At 36.2% G+C, this 12,355-nt stretch overlaps 1 protein-coding gene across 2 annotated transcripts in view; it reads left to right on the forward strand.

Moving 5' to 3' along the window:
- The window catches only part of KPNA3 (karyopherin subunit alpha 3), a 48,228-nt gene that overhangs the window by 21,442 nt on the left and 14,431 nt on the right, over window positions 1–12,355 (forward strand). For both annotated transcript variants that reach the window (XM_071448316.1, XM_071448315.1), the window contains 5 exons: window positions 6,761–6,850; window positions 7,045–7,074; window positions 7,163–7,215; window positions 7,299–7,394; window positions 9,429–9,514. In XM_071448316.1, the coding sequence (XP_071304417.1) occupies window positions 6,761–6,850; window positions 7,045–7,074; window positions 7,163–7,215; window positions 7,299–7,394; window positions 9,429–9,514 (355 nt within the window). The remainder of the gene's footprint in view (window positions 1–6,760; window positions 6,851–7,044; window positions 7,075–7,162; window positions 7,216–7,298; window positions 7,395–9,428; window positions 9,515–12,355) is intronic.

The following is a 12,355-nucleotide window of genomic DNA, read 5'->3' on the forward strand; positions in this document are numbered from 1 at the left end:
GAAATTTTGTCTGCACTTATCACCTGATTACGTAGGAGCAACCAAAAAAATCTTGTAGTAGCATTTTCCTGGGATCCTTCTGTTCCTCTTAGAAAAAGGGACTTTGTTTTTTCAGGTCTTACAGAAAAACTTCTCTATCTCATTACATTATAAACTATAAACATTTCTAAGATTCATCCTGAGACTATAATAATTAGTCAAAGAAATCTAATTTGACTCAGAAGACTGGAAAATGATCAGCAGTGGAAGTTTATGGTGACATGTTAGAGGCCCTCTTTGTTCAGAAATGGTGTAAAACTTGCTGTGTAACTGTGAAATCTGTACTGGGAAAAGTCATTCGTTGCACTTGGGCAGCCTGTGCCTGCTAGCAAAGCAAACCTGTAAAAGATGGCTTAGCTAATGCAGCATATCCTTATACATCTTATTAAATTGAGATGGAATGTGAGCGTTCCTGTGCAATCTTGGAAGAGAACTTTGCAGTGCAAAGTGAGAGTTTTAATTTTAAATTAATTCTTATAATTGGTTTTTGTAACAGGTCACAATTTCAAGGCCAGTTTATTACAGAAGCATGGTGGGGAGCAAGTCAGACACTTAAGGCAAGATATTATCCTGTGTGGAAGGAATCCAGTATGTGCCAGTAATATGTGAGTGAAAATGAGGAGGAAGCCTATGAGCTGCCAGTGACTTCTCACTGAAAACTGCACATGCAAAGATCAGTTACACATTTAGAGGAGAAGCCTGAGCACTGGATGTAGGTCAGACTGTAAATCAAGAGTGAACAGCAGCTGCAGCACTCTTAAATGCAGGAATTGGTGTTCTTGAATGTTGGTTAAACATCTTCACTGCAGAGACCAGAAAAAAATTTGCTTTAATAATAAATTCACTGTGTCAACTCAGCTAGTACTGGTTTGCAGTTGGAACTCTGTGGTAGATGAGATTATGTACCATTGCTTCTGGTACAGAATTAAGACTGAAATGTTAAAGGATATGTTTTGATAATGTTTTATCAAGTTCCAGCGGTGGAAAGGATAAGTTGTAGTATCATTGCTTCAGTCCTTACAGTTAACACTGCTGCTCTAGCATGAGTATGCCAAAATCAGGAAATTTTTGGCATGACCTTAGTAATCCACTGGTGCCTCTTCAAAGGAAAGGGATGTGTTCTCTTCATCCCAGCTACCCAGATGCTGCATGTACACCTGGCTTTGAAGAAAAGAGACAAATTGAGTGTATTCTTGATCTGTACAGTTGAAGCACTACACAGTCATGGGTTTGTCTTTTGAATCAATGTGGATATAAATATTAAATGAATGGATCTGATGAAATTGTTCACATCTCTGTTTAGTAAGATGGAATAAATAAAAAATCATGGCTTTGAACAGTAGTAAACAACTTCAGCATGCATCAGTGTGAGGTGTTTATTCTCTTGAAATTACAGACATCAAGGTGCATTTGCAACACATTCTGTTTCAAGAATATATTATCTCTATTCACTGTCTTCACACCACAGCTCTTACTCAGGAAGAAACTATTTTTTCCCCTGCTTTTTATTTCTCAATCACTTATTATTTGTTTAGGAATTTAATTGACAAAGATTAGCAAAGCTATCTGACAGGAAAAGGTAGCAGTAGTCTGGCAGATTCCAGGTTGAGGCATGGGTTGGCATCATGAGCCAGTCAGATGACACTCCCCAGGGTCAGATGCCCTTTTACTGATTCCGTATTGGCTTTGTGTTCTGTGCATTTTGAGAGTGGATCTACTACATTTCTGGAAAGATAGTCTTGGTCTCTGATTATATTGTTTGTACAGCAGCAGCTCTGAGAGCTTAAACAATAGCCATCTCCCTTTCCTGACAGATAACAGTGTCAGTTCTGATACTTTAAGAGTCAGGTGGTAGAGGCTGCATCAGGATGTAGAATATAAAGCTCTTCAGTGCAATGTCTTGGTGAAGTCTGATTTAGAGTGTTTATCACTTGGTTTCAGCATCCCAGAAACCTGAAGGCTGCTCTGTTAGTAACAAGGATCCTGGAATTAATTGGCTTGGTCTGTTAGTCTCAATCTAGAGGGGCATAGTGGATGAGCAATGGTTAGGATTCAGTTTAAGGTTCTATATCTAAATAAATCCTGTAACTCCATTGCTCTGAGACATCCTTTGACTCTGGGTGCTTGGCTTTCTCTGAAGATGAAGTTTGTCTTGGGTCACTTGTGTGCCTAAACAAAGGTAGTCAGTCTTAGCCAGGTCAATGATACGGTCATTGAGTTAGATGTCACCCTTCAAAGGAAGCCTTAGCATTCCTAACTTCAGCAGAAACACAGGATACTGTCTGCTAACTGGAATCCTAAGTACTTCCATGATCTCTCACAAGGTTTATTTTTGGCTTTCTTGGCAAACTCAGCTGCCTCTGAGAGCTCACAGACATGAGCACGTGAAAGCTTTAATTGCCAATTAAGTTTGGTGCAAGGCAAAGCAATTATTTGATAAATAAGTGGTGGATTAAAGAGTCATGGGCATATGTCTTTTTTTACCTCTTTCCCTGGCATACTGTCCTTGTTTCTACTTTGATCTTTCCTAAATAAGATTGCTTATGTCCATGATAGCTCCTAAATAAAATAGAAGACTCTTTGAATAAAGGAATCTGTCTTTTATGTTGCTGGGAGTGCTAGGGTGGAAAATAAATCTTTTTCTGATTCTCAGTAAGTCTGAAACTCCAAAAGCAAAAGAAAATACTTTGTTTCAGGACTGTAAAACTTGTATCAGTTAAGTGTCTTTTCCAGTTCAGTGTGTATGTATAGCTTTTTGTTCGCTATAAAGGACATATTTTAGTACATAATATAAGTCTGCCAGTTTGAAGAATGACTACAGTGACAGGGACACTGAAGCACTATTAGTATGGTCTTCTGGAGGCTTCCCTAACATTTTCTACTATCAAGTGTTAGTAGCACAAATTCTTGGTAAAGAATTTGCATTTACCCTGCCTCAACTGATTCATTTAAAAAAAAATACCCTAAGAGGAAAATTACATTCCTAATGGTTTCTTTTAGAGGCTTAGTTGAAAAGGGCTAGGAAGAAATTCTTTGGAGATTTGCTTGAATCCATTTGAGTGAGATCTTGCTGTTCCCTGACTTAAGAGGTCTCAATCTTTGCAATTCATGCTTAGGCCATACACTGCTATCTACTTCTTTTTAGTCAATTTGCCCCTTTTCTGAGACAGATGAGCACTAACCGAACAGGAGCATTATGATGGCTCTGTGTTGTCACAAAGGTGAATTAGCAGAACTCAAATGTAGGGAAGTGCCTACCTCTTCTAACTGTGTATCTGTAGCTAAATCTTTATCTGAAGAAGAATCTTGGAATCTGACTTGGGCTCAGTGGTAGCTTAAAAGGGATGTCCAGAAAACCTGAATCTACCTCTGTCACTGGCTTGAACCCTTAGTCTCTCCTTGGATGTAATTGCAGGGGCAAGAGCTGCTTGTTGTCATCTCTGAGTATATCTAATACTGGCTACCATTAGGAACTCCAGTTTTTAATGTTGAAATGTTCTTGAAGTTCTGCTTTTTGTCCTCAGAAGACTCAAACATAATTATGTTAACTTTTGTCCCTCAAGAACGTCTACTGGCTACTGAGCTCCTATTTAACTTTCCCCTGACTTGAAGAAACATTTTGTAATGGTATTTGTTATCTGCAGGCAAAGATTTTCTTGTTAATTTCTTTTCCCTTTTAATCTTGGAACCTCACAACAGCTGGCACTCCTCACAGAGCTTTCCGGTGTGTCCAGTGCTGAAAAATATGTAGAAATTCATATTTGATACCTTTCCCAGTTCTGTTAGAGCATCCCATTGGCCATGTCCCCTAGTACTAAGTTAAGTGTTGCACAGAGTTTTTAGGATGTTCCCTTTACCCACAAGGAGTCTTCTGTTAAATCGTGTTTTTGAACATTTGAAACTTCCTTGAATTAGTCTTTTTTTTTTTTTAATTGTGTGGCCATCTTCTAAGAAGATAAACAAAAGAAGTACCAGGATCTGCAGGACTTGAATACTTGCTGTTCATGTAGCTTGACCATCCCACTGTCAGTGAAGCAAATGATGTGCATCTGTCATAAAAACTGGACAAGAGAGTGCACTCCTGGTATCATTACTGTTATCTATTCATTTGGCAAGTTTACCAATGCCCTTTGTAGGCTGCTGCAGTGGGATCTCTACCAGAATGTTGGCAATACTTACAACCAGCAGTCAGCACCTGTTTATGAGCTTCTGTACTTACTGGACATAGTATACATGGTTCAGGCAGTGTTGAGAATCTTCCCTTTAGAAGGAGACCTGCTGCATTTTGTTTGTGACAAGGTTTAACCATCAGAATTCTACTCTGATGCTTCTACCTTTGAAAGGGCTCTCTCACCAGGCTTTGAACAGGACAGCTGTATCCAGGTATGTTCATTTGTCTTCATTTTCACCACAGGAGCCTGCAGAAGGGGCCGGTGCTTTGATTTAGGCAAAACCTTTTTGAGTTTGCTACAATACGTCCAAATACAAGCATTTTAAAGCCATGGCAGGCTGCAAATCATCTTCTTTTACCTTCTGTGGGAGAGTGATTGCCTGTCAAATTACTGGAGAGAGCATTTTAATTGTCTAGGGATTGGACGCTTTTGCAGATGGACAACGATATTTCAAATAGCCTTAGAGACACTGTTTAGAACTGAAAGGTTTCATGAGCACTGACTTTATAAGAAATGCTAATTAGAATAGAAACTTATAGTACTTCTCAGTAAGTACTAGCCTCTCTGCCTCAGGCTGCTGTGGAAACTCTTCTATATTGGTCCTGACAGTTGCTTTTCAACCCAGCCACCTGCAAACAGTGAGTAGCTACAGGAACATTGTTGCTTCTCCTTTCTTTCCTTGGCTGAGGTAATTTTTTCTGGAGCCTATCACACCATATCACTGATGGCCTGAAGACATTGCCTGCACTCACAGAAATTGTGGCATTATTCTGTGGTCAGTTATATCCTGTGAAGTTTCTTTTTCTCTCTTAAGGGGGTGTAATATCTTGGCCTTAGAATATGGACTGTTACTGGTACTTGTTTTGGTTAAGGTTAGCAGTAGGAGGCATTCTGGGAGGTATGCTCATGGTGCTGAAGGATTGGATAGTTGGATAGTTGTGTGTGCAGGTATAGAAGGCTTACTGGAACAGGAGAGGCTCTTGTTCAGCTCAGTGACTGGTGTAGGAAAATCAGGTAAATACACTGCAGGTCTTTCTGCTGAATCCATCAATTGATGTGTTCCTGCCTGATGCACTTTGTCTGCATACACTGCTTTCTTGGTGCTCGGCTGCCCGCTCCTTCCCATCTTCCTTCTCTGCAGATGCACTTGCCAACAAACTGCCTGTGGTGCTTGTCTGTACTGATGTGCTCCGTGTATGCAGCTGTTACTGCACGGCTCTGGAGCCAGTCTAGGTGATCTGTGCACTCTTTGAGGATCTAGTTTCTGTTCTTACAACTTGACTAAAATTAAACTATGCTAAGTCTGTGGAATGTTGTCTTCTGCATTAAAGGGTTATTCTCGTGCTTGTTTGTAGTTTTAGTTTTGTGTTATCTGAAAAGAAAAATATATTGATTGGGAGGATTTCAAACTTGTTTTAAGTTATTTCTAAGATGTCTGAAAGGTAAACACATCCCTGAAATTTTGGACCAGGAATTGCTGCTTTTTATAACATAAAATAAAATATTGGGGACCCTTCAACACATCATTCTGTTTAGAGGCTTTTTTAGGTATTACAAACCAGGTGTGGTATAATAAAATCTCTTAATGAGTACTGTGCTTATTAGATAATTGGAGACTGAAAAGCCTTCCTTTCCTTGCTAGTATACTAGATTTCTTCTAGATGTTAGAGCTAGCTCTTGCACTTTTTCAACATTTTGCATCATTAAAGAATTAAATCTTAATTAACTTATAAAAAAACCAAAACCAAATATAAAAAGGTGTTCAGATATATATACTGTATCATCATCTTCCATTGCCTCTTCTGTCTTTGTACCTCTAGACATACCAAACAAATTATAAAGTCTAAAATTTAGAAGAGACCATTTCACAGTTTTGGTATAATACTTTTAATACGTTCTAGATTTGTAAAAAAGTGTAAATAATTGATGATTTGGGTTTTTTTCTTTTTAAATTACTGTTTTATGTCTTCAAATTCATTAAATTAGGAATGTTAAAATGAAATGTTAAATGGGTATTTTAACACTAAAAAGATAATTTTATTCTTTTAGAATTCCTTAAAGGAACTAAGACTGGAGGATGTCTTGTTTTTTGTCAGGACTTAGGCTAATAGCATGAGTGGGAAATACTGCAAGTGCCAGTGTGCATGGAGCATGCTACTTTACACAGAAAATGCAAATAGATGTGACCAGGGAGCTTCAAAACAAGGTTTAGCTGAAAAATAATCTTTCACTGAAAAAGAATTTCTGTTACGTGTGGCTAAATGTTAATATCATGCAGAGCTATGAGTATTGTGAATGCCTGTTAGAAAACTGATCCCCAGAGTGTGAGTTTTAATTAATTCAAATGTCATGGATTGTTGTAGATCTGTCTGATTAGCAAGCTGCCAGATTATTACAGCTAAAATACTGCAAATTCTATTTGCAGCTACAAATGCCTTTAAAAAAAGGCAACCTTATCTATACTTAAATGTTGAAAGGGTCCATTGTGCATCACCACCCTGTACTAATAAGCATTAGAAGTGGCTTTATTTTTTGTCATTTCTTTACAGAACAAAAGAGATGAACATCTTTTGAAAAAAAGAAATGTTCCTCAAGAGGAAAGCTTAGAAGATTCTGATGTTGATGCTGACTTCAAAGCAGTAAGTTCCTTGATTCTGGAATTATTTTTAAAACTTTGGTGGTGTAACTGAACAATATATTCTGTTATCTTACAGTTATCTGAAAGTAAACTTATGAACTGATACACTGTTAAAATAAGTTTTCTTGTATTAAATGTTTAAGAAGATTATAATTTATCAGCAAAATTACTAAAACTTTTTTTTTTCTTTTCAAGCAAAATGTAACACTAGAAGCTATACTGCAGGTATGTTACATTTAACTTTTTTTTTTTAACTAGAAGGGTGTGTTCTGTGCATTTTTAATTTTTACTGCGTTTTTAATTTTTATTTCAGAATGCCACAAGTGACAACCCAGTGATCCAACTGAGCGCTGTCCAAGCTGCAAGGTAAAATAAATAAAGATAGAAAAACATAATTTATACATGGTTTTTGTTATAAAAGTTACTTACTTTTACTTTCAATTTCACAGAAAACTCCTATCCAGTGACAGAAATCCACCTATTGATGACTTAATAAAATCTGGAATTTTACCAATTCTGGTAAAATGCCTAGAAAGGGATGATAAGTAAGTATTCTTTTAAAAATCTTCACTGTTACTAGAAATTTGCATTAAGAAAAAAATGATTATTTGAAACAAAACTGAGGATTCCAGCACCATATAATCTGACACAGTGGATCAATTCCATGGTGATAAATCACAAGTTCTCCAGGAATATTTATTCTGCCACTGAAATGTCATTTAATTTTTTCGAGCGTGTTTGAGCATATCCAAGTAATGGAGAAAATCTTACTACATTTCTCACTGGGTTTGAATATTTCAGCCTTTCACTAGCTTTTTTTAAGAAACCTGCCACAGACTTGTGTGTATTTGTGTGAAGGCAGAGAACATGCCTGGTTGTGAACAGGGGATTTTTGTAGAATACATTTGTCTTTTCCATTAAGATTATTAGCTGAAATTTCTAGTTTCTTCTCACTGCAAGGTGTGTTTCCTTCTGGCTCTCTGCTGCTCTCTTATGTGATGGTAGAACATGGTGAGCATGCTCTCTGAGCCTTTATTGGAAAACAAAGAGCTTCAGTAAAGAACATAGAGAACACTGAGCATATAGCTGCAGGCATTTAATGATATGTAAGAAACAAAACATGCCATATACAACAAATCTTGAGCCCCTGATTCGGATAGATAGGGATTAACACAATTGAGGTAAATATTTTAGCCTGTCTTTGATCTCAGGCAGACATGAATGTATTTATAGTATTTCCATTTTCAATGTTATTTCTGCAGCTATGAGAGCTAGGAATTGCAAAAATATGTTGTGGTATTTTTGGTATATTTTGATGGCTGCAAAACTACGAACTGTGAGTAGGGTTTTTTCCGAGCTTGTTTAACAAAACAGTTGCTTAGAAGGCAGCTGACAATAACATTCAAATCAGGAAAGAATTTTAAATGGGTCATGAACGCTTGTCTGCTCTAGAAGTAAATGGTTCAGTGCTTTGAAATTTTTTTAATTTGAATCTTCTGCTAGTTTTTGTATGATTTACCCTTGTACATATTTAATAAGTCTCTCAAAATTGAACTCAATGTTTTTTTTTAAGCAGTCCTTTTAATCGTGATTGCTATATAATATTTAGCAGAGTTAAACTCTGAAAAGACTTTGCATAACAAATCATTAAAGCTGTTATTCATGTAATACTTAAAAGCTTATCATGAGAGAAAGAAAAAAGGGACTAACCTAAAACTAGAGTTTTAATACACTTGATCCTAAAATTTAAAGGTTTATAGGTAGCTGCTGAGAGGTGTGATTTGTTTTTACCTCCTTTTTAATTCTTCCCATCCCAAATAAAACCTCAAATTGCTTTGGAAATTAATACAAAAAAAAATTTTAAAGAAGCCGGTATTTAAAACTGTATATAAAACATGACTGATAAAGGCACAAAAAGCCATGGAAATGAAACAGTCACCTGACAGTAAATATTCTCTGTTCTTCCTAAATCCAGACACTTACAGTTGTGCTAATGACCATGGGCTGTAAACTCTTTTGTAGCTTGTAGAACTCTTAACTTAAACAGCAGTTTTCATGCAAACCGTTTTACTAAACTGCGGTTGGCACAGACAGCAGTTGACAGACATCTTGGAAGAGATGTCTCAGCTTTCATGACATTTGTAACTAATTTTATCTGTATTTAATAAGACAGGTGTGATGCTGTCTTTTCATACCGATTGTAGATATTTTGCCTGTCAATGATGGTGCAAAAAAATGTCTGTATCCAAGTATACCAGCTTGCACTTGATCTGGAATGTAGTGGCGGAAGAATCAAGTTTAATTGGTTGTTTGGTTGGAGTTTTTTTGTTACAAATACTAATTCAGAGTGATGAATGGTTTACAAAAGGTCACGGAATGCAAGACCTCTTTTTTTCTTACAGCTTTTTCCCTGAAAAGTCCAGGCTTAGATGTTGGAGTTTTTTTAAATGTTAGCCCAGTGGTACTGCCTAAATGTAGAGTATTTCTTATGGATGCAGCTAGCAATATTGAAATGATCCATAAAATAGTCTTCAGATGATGTATCAACTTATAACTAGTATAAAAATCTTTCATTACAGTCCTTCATTACAATTTGAAGCTGCATGGGCATTGACTAACATAGCATCAGGCACTTCTGCACAGACTCAAGCTGTTGTACAGTCGAGTAAGTATTACAACTTTGGTTTTTTTGGGGAGGAGGCAGTGGGGGTGGATATTGTGGGAAAAAGAAAGTATTTGGATAACAAATGCCATTTCTTATCAATACCATTAAAGTAATAAATACATGCTTGTCCTGAAGATTTCTGAAAGATTTCTACATTTGCTCTTAAACATAAATCTGCTTGTCACTAACAATCAATGTTAAGGATGCCAGACAGGATTTCCCATAAAGAAGACAGAGAATGACAGATGACACAATCACTATGACAAAAATCTAAGTCCTTTCTCTTTCTTAGTTTGACTTCTGAAATCATGTACCATTAATTGCTCTGTGGATAACACTTAAGTTAGGAGTTAATTCTTTCTGCCTCAAAGGTGTGTTCATAAATCTTATTAAAGTTGTTAAATATATACAGTATGTAAGGTTGCCCATTTAAATACATTGTTAAGAAAATTACCATCCTTTCCTTGTCTGTATGATTAGTATCTCCTGTACACACGTTTGTTGAACTGCTTTCATTTCTTGTTTAACCAGACAGTGAGAAAGGAAAGAAACTCTAAAGTCAAATGAAGATAAATTAATCAAATACTTTTTTCATTATTCTGTCTATAGCTTTTATGGATCAGCATACTTATCTTAAAACAATCACCTTTGTGCTAATAGAATATGTTGTCATAAAACACTAGATTATAGATAAGCAAATACATAATAAGCTATCTTTACTTACTCATATTCTCATTTTTATATGGGAAAGTGGTGACTTAGTTGTTTGAATTTTTTTTTACTGTATGAACCTGCCTTTCAAAGTAAAATGCTGGTTTATATGTTTTCATGGCTAAGAAAATAACTAAATAATTACTAGATTCTGTATATTTAAGATACTGGAGCATTATTATTATTATTATTATTATTATTAATAATAATAATAATAATAATAATAATAATAATAATAATAATAATAATAATATTTGGATAAAATTATCTTACCAAAATGAGCTTTGGATAAAAATCCAAAGGCATTAAAACAAAAAAAAATCAACATCTTGAATTTGCTTCAAAAGTTTCTGATGCTATTTGGGCACCTCTGTTTTTAGATTGCTTTTGTGGTGTCTAAGTACCTTTGAAAATCTACTCCCAAGTTTTTCCTTCCTTCTCAACTTGTTCATTGGTTAGTCATTGTTTTCTTTCTTTTTCATGTCCCACAATGTTGTCCTGTTTGAATGAAGCTAATAGAAAGGATGTTTATAGTATTAACTTTGCAGGAAAAAATCTTGAAGTAAAAATTAAAAGTAGAATAAAAGTATGTACAGCATAACTAAAAGCATTATTGTTACCTGAACAATTACTAGAAGTTCAAGCTGGGAAATGTTTCTCCCAAAATCTGTTTAGTTAATGCTTGAAAAGAAAATGTGCTAAATGACTTCAGAGAATAAAAAGCATTTTACTCATGAAGAGAAAACAGATGAAGTTTAGTCTGAAAGTCTTGCTGCTTTGACTGGGAGATGACCGAGGGAAAACAGTCTCCCAGCTCTTCTCCCTTTAGATAAAGGAAGGGTTTGAGGAAACAAAGCAATAGGCCCTTGCAGCTACAGAAGAGGCTGATGCAGCCTTAATACAAAAGAAGGCATCCTCCTGCAGTCAGGAGGGACAGATGGTACTTGGAAGGCCCAGCAAAAGAGAAGTACTATTTGCACAGAATAGCTCCTGGCAGAAGCCAGTTTGGAGCAGGAATAATTAATTTTTTGAGAGTGGTAGGTCAGAAAACTTCATCTCATGCTGTCTCAGGTTGTCCTCCTGCCTGAGTGCTATTATGAAATAACTTCATTCCTGGTTTTGAAAGCATACCAGGATTGCAGTGTAATATAAACTACATGGTTGACCCTCTTCTCCAAAAGATGTTGAATGCATGTATGGCTGAATTGTAATCTCAGTAATTGCTGAGAAGGAAGCTAAAATATTCCACTTGAGCTAATAGAAGTGGGGTGATTTTATTACAAGAGTGAGTGTTCTTAAGCATCAGTGTGTTGCTGTTCCTGCTTGTCAGTTATAGGCAATGGCTGAATCACTCCTCTGGGGCGGGCAGGGAATTTTAGGTTGTCTTTCTTCTTCATGGCTCTGTGTTTTTCAGGAAAATACATCAGGTTTTTTGCTTATTATCACTTTACATTATCAACACAATATTGATTCATGGTTGCTCACAACCTTTTTTTTTTTTAAATTTGTGAAGCTATTTCTGCAAGAAAAATACTCTTTAACGGTATATAAATTGATCTAGTTTATTCAGACTATAGGATGAGTATGATCATAAATAAACTTAAAAATTGCTGCAAGAGTTACTGTCTTTCAAACAGTATGGCTTGTCTGAAGGAAAACAGTGCATGGGGATAGTAGTGGGATGGTTACATAGCTCTATCCAATGTATTTAATTCGACAGAGAATGATATCTAAAATCAGTACCACTTCCTTAATTTGGTATGTTGCTGGCATTATATAAGAGAAAATTAAAACGTGTCTTGGGCCTGGCAGATGGATGTAAATCTTCACTGCATGTGGAGAGCTTTATGGATAATTGGCTAGCTGAGAAAGGCCACTTTGATGTGACACCGTTGGATAAGGTTAGGGGAAACAAGCTGGGGATTAAGTAGTCAGTGTCCAATCACTGACAAGGGTCATGGTGACCTTTGCTGCAACATGAAGATGGGGGAGAAAATCTTTTGCCAGAAAAATGAAGATAGCCTAGGTAGAATAGCCACAAGAATGTAAACATAGAAACAAAATAATCATTAGAGCATAGAAGCAGGTGTGGTTGATTCATGTGTGTTTTAACCAATAATGAGCTTAGCT

This window comes from Agelaius tricolor, unplaced genomic scaffold, assembly GCF_023055355.1.
Source record: "Agelaius tricolor isolate 1412-34295 unplaced genomic scaffold, bAgeTri1.0.p SCAF_26, whole genome shotgun sequence".
NCBI lineage: Eukaryota > Metazoa > Chordata > Aves > Passeriformes > Icteridae > Agelaius > Agelaius tricolor.